General features: G+C 38.2%; 2 protein-coding genes across 3 annotated transcripts; one reads left to right on the forward strand and one right to left on the reverse strand.

The window, feature by feature from the left end:
* Positions 1 to 274: 274 nt before the first annotated feature.
* Positions 275 to 1,654, reverse strand: LOC118735570 (ATP synthase mitochondrial F1 complex assembly factor 2). Its single transcript, XM_036465381.1, has 4 exons — positions 1,469 to 1,654; positions 1,095 to 1,402; positions 851 to 1,031; positions 275 to 771 (listed from the first exon to the last, which is right to left on the reverse strand). The coding sequence occupies exons 1-4, from the start codon at positions 1,548 to 1,550 to the stop codon at positions 521 to 523; spliced, it is 822 nt and encodes a 273-aa protein (XP_036321274.1). The 5' UTR covers positions 1,551 to 1,654; the 3' UTR covers positions 275 to 520.
* A 286-nt stretch (positions 1,655 to 1,940) lies between these two features.
* On the forward strand, positions 1,941 to 3,677 carry LOC118735569 (transcription elongation factor S-II). 2 transcript variants are annotated; one of them, XR_004992609.1, is made up of 3 exons: positions 1,941 to 2,149; positions 2,347 to 3,458; positions 3,526 to 3,677. XR_004992609.1 is itself a non-coding variant. In XM_036465380.1 (2 exons), the coding sequence occupies exons 1-2, from the start codon at positions 2,081 to 2,083 to the stop codon at positions 3,265 to 3,267; spliced, it is 990 nt and encodes a 329-aa protein (XP_036321273.1). In that variant the 5' UTR covers positions 1,941 to 2,080; the 3' UTR covers positions 3,268 to 3,490. The 2 variants fall into 2 exon arrangements, 1 of the variants encoding a protein (XP_036321273.1); XM_036465380.1 differs by lacking the exon at positions 3,526 to 3,677 and having other exon boundaries at positions 2,347 to 3,490.
* Positions 3,678 to 10,239: the final 6,562 nt, after the last annotated feature.

Consider the following 10,239-nt stretch of genomic DNA (forward strand, 5'->3'; position numbering starts at 1 on the left):
CTACTGCAGCATAAAATTATTTGCATTCTTGAGTAAAAACTGCATTTAAAAGAAATACGCAGCGAGACTACTGGATTTTGTATGGATTTTTTTTCACCACTCCGTAATGTAACAAAAATTTTAGATAGGGACTTTCTATATTAAGCTAACGGTATACTCCTTCCTAAAAAATCTGGAGAATTTTTATGTCGCATAACAACGACTTTACCCAACCGAGGCCACTACTGATTCCACAACTACAAAAACAAAATGGTAAAAATATAAACATAAAAAATTATAATTTCTAAGGCCACTTACCAAATGCATTTGGTTTGACTTGTTTGTAATTCTTGATCTTAATCAACTAAATATATGCTATTGATTGATGGATTATATTTTTACTGGTAATAGTTCTCGCCAACCTTGCTCAGTTGATTGGTGTTGTCCGTTTTTTTTTATATTTTTTTTCAGGGACACTCAGCAACTTTTGCTAACAACTTATGTATGTACTTTTATTTTCGTTATAACCCTTAATACTTCATTAAACTATTGACTTTTCCTTCACAAAATGTTCTGAGCGATTGAGATGCACAAAGAGCACTGCGGCGGCCAAGCGAGCTTGTAACTCTTGTTGGCTCAAATCATGCGCCCATTCGACGCGACCCCAAAACTTTAATTGATATTCCTCCTCCAAACGTGCCAAAGAAACAGCTTTGTCAACGCTTATGCGCTGATCAATTGCAGCGAACGCTAGCACAACAGATTTCAAAGTGTCCACAGCGAATATAAAACCTAGGAGGGATAAGCAAATACATCAAATAATAATCGTAGAATATGCCAACACACATAAACGCTTCAATTCTACACTTACCAAAGAGCACATCTTCACTGTGCGATAGCAAATATTTGGATACGTTCATTTTATCATCAGCACTTATGGAAGGCGGCGATATTACCATTGTTTTTTCCAAGTTTGTGCCATAGCGCTCATTGAACCATTTTATTATGGGGTCCCATTCGTTGCGCTGCAAGTCATGTAAGTCCTTTTCATCCTGAAAGTTAAAGGCGGAATTTAACTTAATTAAAATGCAATGCAGTAATCGCTTTCTACTCACATCATATTGAAATAGTACTGTGTCAGTTGCGATGTAGTTCAGCAAATAATTCACCATATCCGTTTTTGTGTGTCTATTAGGATTATCGATAGCGGTGAAGCACAACGCCGACAAGTGCATTTTCGAACGTTCAATATGCTCCTTTTGTGCATCGAATTCTGTAGCTACAGCTATCGCTAGCGGTTCGCTTTTAACTGTGAATAATTTACCATTTGGGGTCTTTAACTTCCGGTTATCCAGAGTTACCTCGTACTTCCCGTCATTGTAGAGTACTGAAGTTTGTTTGTAGAAGCGCTTTAATGGCGCGGCTGTAGGAAATGGAGAAAATTTAATAACCCAAGCAGGAAACGCCATCTTGAAAATGTTACAATTACCGTAACACCTTTTCGTCACTTGCTGCGATGCACTTAAAAATGTAGCTAGTGGTCTTTGCAGTGCTCTAAAGAGATTACTCATTTTATTTGTTTAACTTTTATTTGATGATATTTATTAAGTTAAAGTTACGAAATAAACGCCGCGCCAGTACATGTGAACTACACCAAATTAAAAGAAGTAAACAAATCAGCTGCTTCATGAGTAGCCAGACTACAGGGTTGCACTCATGTAATGCCTTCGAAAAGACAAAGGGAAATTTCACTGCAGTTATATATTTGCGTGATGGAAATTGCAGTTCTTAATATGCCTGTAGATATAATTTTATTTAAATATCTTTGAAATTGGGTATTGAAAAAGCTTTAGACAACAATTATGATAAATTAATTAGCAACTTAACCAGAAGCTCGGTTAAACTTGGAATTGATACCACGGCAGTCCGGCTACATTAATTATGAATAGTCCCTACTTGGTTCAATTGCAGCCAACATGCTTTGGGATATTTTGAATGAAAAAATAGTGCTTGGTTAGTGGACGATATACTGGAAATTCGTGGAAAAAACGCTGTAAAAATTGTTATTTTTACGTAAAAAACATAAAATAAGCTAGCGAAGATGAGCGTGGAAGAAGAAGTTTTTAAAATACAAAAGAAAATGCAGAAGATAACTTCAAATGATGGTACGGTAAGTAGAAAATAAGGTGCTCGTATGTGTGTTGGCGCTATGCGGCAACCGTCGCCCGGGTATGTGCTCGCCTACAAACATATCGCTGCTGAGGAGCGCCTGATAGTGAAAAGCGCGCGATGCTACTCAAAAATACTTAATTGTATTTAAAAGCACTTTACATGAGATTTATTATCATTATTTTACCCTCTTTCCAGGGGCAAGACCAAGCGCTAGATTTGCTGAAAGCATTGCAGACACTCAACATAAATTTGGAGATATTAACCAAGACACGCATTGGTATGACTGTTAATGAACTGCGCAAGAGCAGCAAAGATGAGGAGGTTATCGCTTTGGCTAAAACGCTTATCAAAAATTGGAAACGATTTTTGCCCCCAAGCGGTTCAAGTGGCAGCTCTTCGAAAGATGCGGCCGGTAGTAATAGTGCTTCTAAATCATCTTCAGCCAGCAAATCTAGCTCATCGTCATCAAGCAAAGACAAGGAGAAGAGTTCATCGTCTTCAAGCTCCTCAAAAGATAAAAAACGTGATGAAGAAAAGAAATCTAATTCGAGCGCATCATCCTCTTCGGCAAAGGATGAACGCCGGCCAGTGCAGTCGACGTTCCCCAGTACTGGCGGCTTGACCGATGCAGTGCGCCTTAAATGTCGTGAAATGCTATGTAATGCGCTTAAGGTTGGTGAGCCCATCGAAGGTTGTCCGGAGCCAGAAGACATGGCTACTGAATTGGAAGACGCAATTTACATGGAATTCAAGAATACTGATATGAAATATAAAAATCGTGTGCGTTCGCGTGTAGCCAACTTAAAGGACGCAAAGAATCCAACGCTACGCAGCAATTTCATGTGTGGTGCCGTAACAGCACAGCAATTGGCGCGTATGTCGCCTGAAGAAATGGCTAGTGATGAAATGAAAAAATTGCGCGAGAAATTTGTGAAGGAAGCTATAAATGACGCTCAACTGGCCACAGTACAGGGCACTAAAACCGATCTACTTAAATGTGGCAAGTGTAAGAAGCGTAACTGCACATACAATCAGTTACAAACTCGCTCCTCTGATGAACCTATGACGACATTCGTCATGTGCAACGAATGCGGCAATCGCTGGAAGTTTTGCTGAAGACGTACTTTTAAAAAAAGGCAAAGTCATTTTCTTCTTAAATTTTACTTGCATATAAATTTATATAATTTCTTTTATTTCAATTTTCATTTCCGCATTGGTTTGTAAAATGAAAGGAAACCAAAATGGTACGTTGCATCTTCGTACTTTTTGGAAACTGCTGTTTCAATTTTTATGAAAAATATATAAAAGTAATTAATTGAACATTTCAATTTAAACCAAAGTGTGAAATTATAAATTATTTTGTGAATGCATTAGCGGAAGGCAACTCATACATGGAACCTCTCATTGAAAGAATCATAAAAAAATTAGTTGCAGTATAAACAGGCTAAAATTGTGTGAACTAGCAGATGTATGAATAGCAATAAGCAGGTATTCATTTTAACGAATTAAAAGCGAATCAATTTTAACTTTTTCGTTGCCAAAATTTTTCTAGGTATTTTTGGATTTAGCAGCATTTGTAACTAGTTTTAAAAAAGCGTTGTCGGTTATTAATTTTAATCGCAGCTGTGATGGAGTTATGTCTAGATCGAGTAGAGAGAATTGCATTAGTTAATACATATTAATCACAGCATTCAATACTTAGGATAATGAATATCGCAACGATCAATTCAAATATATAGAAAGGCCATTTCTGAAGCACACAATTTTGGTAAGTACAATCCAAATACTTATCTATATTTTATTTTTAAGAATATATTTACAAAAAACCTTTGAGAACTGCAATGAGCTGTATTTCGATAGCAATTTTCAAATCTACAGTGCCGATAAACTTTGGCCACGATTGAGATCAAGATTAAATTTAATATATACATTAAGATTAAGATATTGATAGAGAATCAAATTGAGGTTGAGGCTTAGATCTCATTTAATTTTTCATTTATTAATCAAATCATTAGTCAAATAAAATCAAAAGAAAGATCTTTAATAATAGTAATATTAATAATAGATTGGCGCTTACACATATGTTAGTGTTTGGCCGAGCTTCTCCTCCGATTTGTGGCGTGCGCCTTGATGTCACACAAATGGGAGGGACCTACAGTTTTACGCCGACTCCAAACGGCAATTGTATTTTTATGAGAAACTATTGCCTGCCGAGGGACGACCGCTTTTAAGAAAAAAACCTTTTTTCTAAATTTTTTTTTTGCGATATTGCATTGGCCAGGGCTTGAACCCAGGCGCTGCGGAGTGGAAGCGCGCACTGCTTACCACCACACTACAGCGACCGCATGTCATCTTCAATAGCGCAACAAAATATGCATAATAGTACATGATCGTTCTTGTTAAATATTTGCAAGGTTTTTAAAGTTAAACACGGCTGCAAAGTCGTGTTGATTTTTAATAGTTTTTTTTTTTTGCTGATGGCGTTCGCAGTTTTTTTTTTCATATAATAAGTGCAATTATAAAAACTGGCGTTGTTTTTTTTTTTTTAATTGTCTTTGCAAACGGTCTTGTGCATTTTCTCCCATAAGAAATTCATGCTTGTACGCAAAAAAAAAGTAAAAAGCCGTCATCAAAAAAAAATCTCAAAAATCAACGCATTATCTTCATTTACTTTCGCTCCTTTTATGCTGATGCTCCTCGTTTTTTCTCATGCTCTTGAGGATGTGGTTAAAATTGCTCATCTCTTTCTGAAAACAATAATTTGTAGATATTGTTTGGTGTCAAGGCAAACACGAAAGTATAATAAAGTTTATTCGAGTATACTCCATCCATATTGAAATCAAGAATCAGTGAAAAAGGTCTGGATGGGAATAGAAAAACCTAATACTTTTTTAATTAAGTTGTTAGGAAGGCCAGCAAGCTTGTTTTCTGAACGTGAACTAATGGGCCCACATAGAGTATTGTGTCCACTTTAGCCATCACTCACGCAGAGTACGACCATTGATTAGGATGTCTAAGCCAAGCACTGGGCTACTGATGGGTACTGGATTATTGGCCTATGGCTTAGATTTGGAGCTTCGCTTTAAGGATAAAAGAGTAGAATGCGTCATGCAATTCTGGAGACCATTTAAACAAAGTTTTAGTCTCAATTCGTCAAAAGATTGATATAATTTTGCGATAGCATTGGGTATCGTAAGTAGCCTCTTTGGCTAACCATTATTAAGAGGAGACCCTCTATCCTTGCCTAGCATTGTCGTTGATGAGGTCGTGCCAAACCGCGTTTTGATTAGAAACTTACTATGCAGATTTACCTGAATATTTATCGATGATCCGACATACAGGCGGCAGTTGGGGAGAAGGTTCAATTACCCAAGCTAGTTGATGGGACACGATTTACTTTGCTTGTAGAATATGTAACACTGGCTACTGATAGTTGCTGTTTTTGTTATAGCGGGTCCAACAACTCCGCCTAGATCGGTTAGTCCCTCAATAGAGGTTGTCAAGCTCTACAAACGGTAGACCCAGGAAGCGTGCAGCTTCGATGGGGTCTCTCCATAAGGACAGAGGCGTTAGCAAGGTGTGGTTCAGTGGGCATGCGAAGAGATGTTAGTTGGACTGGCTTTAGAGTGCGGTTACGCATGGCTTACGCAAAGTATTTGAAGGGGAGTAAATGTTATGACCAACCTCTTAGCCCTTATCTGCGGAGGAATTTAAACTCTTTCAAATAGCTGGTAACAGGGCTTTTAAGGAAGAAAATAATTTTCAGCTGTTTCGCAGTTTACTATACCATAAAACAAGAACCCGATTACTTCTACCCAGCCGCTATTTAACCATTCACTGGCCGACGTTTGCATCTCTACTACTCAATCGATGGGAACACCAAAGCGGCGTTTGCCGGTTTCCCTTACCCGTTTCGGTGAGCTAGCTAGCAATAAAGCAACAACAAAAACATCGGAGGTAGCAACGCCAAACTGTTGATTTTGAGCACACGGCTATCAAACCAAACAACAACAACAGCTCTAAACTTAACAATGATCATGAAGCCGGGTGTTCAAAGCCACGAGCACCACACTCTCAATCAACACACGAACAGCAATGCGATGACTATGATAACGGACGGAGAGGGTGTCACATCGGGCAAATTTGATGAGCACTGCTGGTAGCAACTGATGAGAATCGGTTCAGTGCCAAAGTCAGTCTGCGTTTACCTGTCGTCGGTTGAGGTTGTGCGAAACGGATTAGTTCGAGGCTCAATAACACAGCAAAGTGGAAAGGTAACTTGAGAAGAAAAAAAAAGATAGTAACAAGTGCACATACAAAGAAACACACAGTGGCGCTATGTATAGAAAATGGCTAAAAGTGCAGTGTAGTGTGGAGAGAATGTGAAAAGAAGGTGTTTGTGTGTGTGTGTGGGGCGGAGAAAAAAACGGTTAGTGTGGCTGAAAAAAATATAAAGAAAATACTATAGTAAAGTCGGTTATATGTACATGAATACATATGTACGCTATTCCACAAAAAAGGGAGAGAAAATTGTAAAGCAGTTAAGATACATTTGTATGCGTTGTAGCTTAATGATACTACAAAGCTAATAGCATCGTTGTTGTTGTTGTACAACATTTATTGCTGATACACGTCGTTCTACAACGTTTTATTGTATTAATTTAATATCTTCTTGGAGGCTTTAAATTGAATGAATAAAGAAATGCAAATTAAAAAATACACTTCATGTAGAAATACAAAAACCAAAAATTATAAAGAATAAATTTATGGAAAGTTGTGTGTTTAAATGAGTGTTAAACTTTCGTTCCTTTAAAATAAAAGAAAGAATTCTTTATATAGCCAGTCGAAAAAAAAGTAAAGAGAAATAAAAATTTTAAATTTACATAATAAACTTGTGAAATGCAGACGCAAACGAACTTTTGTGATGCCCACTTTGCTGAGAGAAGCTGGTTGAGGCAAACAAAGCGGGCATATGTTGACTGATTGAGACTTACCAACTATGGCAGCTGGTCCCAACTTGGTTACCAGTCATGTATGTTGACCCAATTTATATAACCTGTTCCTGTACATACGCATAACGGACGACAATCTTCCAGTTCTCACTGGACGCATTAGGAGAAGGTGCAAAAAAGTTATGTTATCTTTTTAAATGTACACATTTTAAGCTAAAAACTTGTAATATCAGCAAGGTGACCCAAAAAATTGTGATTCGAATTTGCGAATGTGGAAATTGGGAACTAAAAAGAGTCAAACGCGCGACGTGCAAATTATTTTCAGTGCATTCACCTTTAGAATAAACAGAAAGAACTAAGCAATAGTCGTATTAAATACTAGAAGACAAAAAAAAAAATTATAAAAAGGCAACTATGATGGTAACCAGCACCAGCGGCATTGGCAAAACCAAAACCAAAAGCAAACGCAACAAGACAAAGTTGCGGTGAAAATCTTCACGTCGACGAAGAGACCGACCGACCATAGTTGAGGAAGAAGAAACTAGTAAATAGTGGAAGAAGTGTTGGCAACAGCAGCAGCAAAAGCAAAAGCCACATAAAAGAATTACATATAAGAAAAAAATAGTAAAATAAAAGCCGCACATTAGCGGCAGACAGCAGAGGAATAGCGAGCAAGTCGCGACTGCAGTCAGCCATTCAATCAGCCAACCAGCGGGGTGTGGCGGTAACATAAGACGGAGGAGGCAGCAACAAAAGCAAACTTTGTAACATAGGAAGAAAAGTATAAAAGTATGCTGCAAAGTTTGACTAGTTGTCTTGCGGCTGCCAGCTTGAGCTAGGCTTAGAATAGAGATTAGCGTTAGAGTTGGATAAGAAGATCGCGCGCTAAAGCAAAATCACTGTTGATAACGGAAATCAGCTCAACAAAGTGAGTAAGCGCTCGGATAAGCTCGCTACACGCACTTCTAATCAAAACAAAATGCAGCCACGATCGTGTGCACCTCAAACTCGCTTTGCAAAATAAGCAAAAACATAAAATTGCTTTCCTAGCAAAATTTGCATTTCAAATTTTCTGCGCTAAAGTCACAACTCTGCCGCTATTTTATGCTTGTTGTAGTTGTGTTTTTTTTTTTTTTTTTTTTTTTTTTTTTTCATTATTACATTCCTACGCATGCGCACATGCCCACCGCACACTTAACAGTTCACATTCAGGTACAGGTGCAGCTGCCGTCTACCATCAATTGAGCTTGTGTACTTGTACTAGGAATGCAGCAGCAGAAAACGGCAGTGGAAAAGATGTAGCAAACAATAAAAACAACAACAACTAAGCTGCCTGCATCAGCTAAAGAGGTGCAACTCGGCATTGTTTGCTGTTTCGTTGCGCCCGTTCTTCGTCGTGATTGTGCCACAACGGGATTCATGCCATAATTGTGCGCTCGTTCCTCAATGGTGGCAAGCGTGTACACAAATATGTACTTACATGGACTCACATACTCGCGAAAAGATATGCGATTCACGATCGCTGTGGGTTGGTATTGTTTGCTGCTGCTTTTGTTCTTGTTGTTGTTTTTGCATGTTGCCTTGCTGCTGGCTTTAACGCTGTTTTTTATTGTTTTTTTTTTTTTTTGTTTTCATTTGGCGTTGGTTTGATCAGTGCTTTTGCTGCTGCAAGACCGAAAAACCGGAAATCGCCTTGCCACATTCCTTTCGTGCAGTCGTCCTCTTTTTGCTATTTTTTACTTGTTTACCTACCTGTTTTTACGATTTTTTTTTTTGCACAACCTGTTCTCCTGTGTTACTCGAAATTGTGTTGCTTGCATATCCTGTGCATTGTTTTAACATTTTTTTTTTTTTGTGCAGCTAAATGAAATAAGAACAACACTCTCGTGCCTACTTGTGTACTTGCAGCTGAATATCTAAACATAAAATATAAGTGAATTTAATTAACAAAGGAGTAGGACATTTTTTTTTTCATTCTGTACCGCTGCGATTGCGAATAACCGGTTTTCATCTTTACAAGTCACATTTACATTTAAAAAAGCTGTGCAATTTTGCGATAATAAATTCAACCTTAACAAGTAAGTGCAATTAAATTTTTTGTAATAAATCATTTTTTTATTATAACTTGATTTTTAGATTTATGTAAGTTTATCAAATACCTACCTGTTTATTTATTTTTTAATTATTTCATTACATATTACAAAAATAATATGCTCGCTGATGCTGAAAAAATTGAGTCCAGCGAAAGTAGACTGCTTCACTAAGGTTCTCAATATGTCTATGGCCACTCTCACCATTGCTAAAACCGAGAAAACTACCAACAAATGACAGTCTTATCGGCCGATAAGTCAGCTTTCCCCGTAAGCGAAGACACTAGAGGCCTTGCTACTACCGCACTTCACGTACCACCTGACCTTAGCGATGCATGCGTAAAGTGTACAGTACAGCAAAAGAACTCAACGCCATAAGCACTCAGATAACCTGTGGCCTTAACGGAAACCGTCCCTTTAAGAGGGCCTCCTAGTAGCGTTGGATCTGTCAAAGACGTTTGATACCGTCTGCCACTCCACGCTACTAGAAGGCATTTTGAAGCTTCTTTCCCACAGGGACTCAAACGATGGTCAGCGAATTATTTAAACCGTCAGTCATCTTCAGAGAAAAAAACGTCAAAATTAAGAAGAATTAAACAAGGGGTTCCATAGGGTGGCGTCCTTTACCTTCGTTCGTTTGATTGCTATATTTCGAAGCTAGCTCACCAAGCAGAGGGAGTCTCCATGTTATTGTAAGATCATACAAATTCCCAAAAGTTTTTGGGGAGTGATGCTGGAGTGACAAACCTTGTCCAGATATAAATCAAGGTTGTTACGGTTACGTAAAACCCGACTGTCGTTTACCCCAAACTTTTTTGCTTTACTGCAAGTAGCCAAACTCTTCCCTACAAAATCCTCGGCAACCCTTTTTACCACCAGGACGTGGAGGTCAGACTATAGCTGGGAATTCACGTCGATGGCGTACAAATTCCGACGGTGAATAACGCGAAAATTCTCTCGAGTAACCTTCGACAGGATGCTCTCTTTCTCGGCGCACACAACCGTAATTTTCCATACAGAGCAGCAACAAGGTGCTAAAAGTCCCA

The sequence above is a fragment of the Rhagoletis pomonella genome, unplaced genomic scaffold (genome assembly GCF_013731165.1).
Source record: "Rhagoletis pomonella isolate Grant_MI unplaced genomic scaffold, Rhpom_1.0 Rhpom_scaffold_00003, whole genome shotgun sequence".
Lineage (NCBI taxonomy): Eukaryota > Metazoa > Arthropoda > Insecta > Diptera > Tephritidae > Rhagoletis > Rhagoletis pomonella.

Coding starts and splice junctions, on each gene's coding strand:
- LOC118735570 (XM_036465381.1), bottom strand. CDS start 1,550: ATGAGTAATCTCTTTAGAGCACTGCAAAGACCACTAGCTACATTTTTA. Junction 1,403..1,468: donor AGTGACGAAAAGGTGTTACG/GTAATTGTAACA, acceptor CATTTCCTACAG/CCGCGCCATTAAAGCGCTTC. Junction 1,032..1,094: donor CAGTACTATTTCAATATGAT/GTGAGTAGAAAG, acceptor TTTAACTTTCAG/GATGAAAAGGACTTACATGA.
- LOC118735569 (XM_036465380.1), top strand. CDS start 2,081: ATGAGCGTGGAAGAAGAAGTTTTTAAAATACAAAAGAAAATGCAGAAG. Junction 2,150..2,346: donor TAACTTCAAATGATGGTACG/GTAAGTAGAAAA, acceptor CCCTCTTTCCAG/GGGCAAGACCAAGCGCTAGA.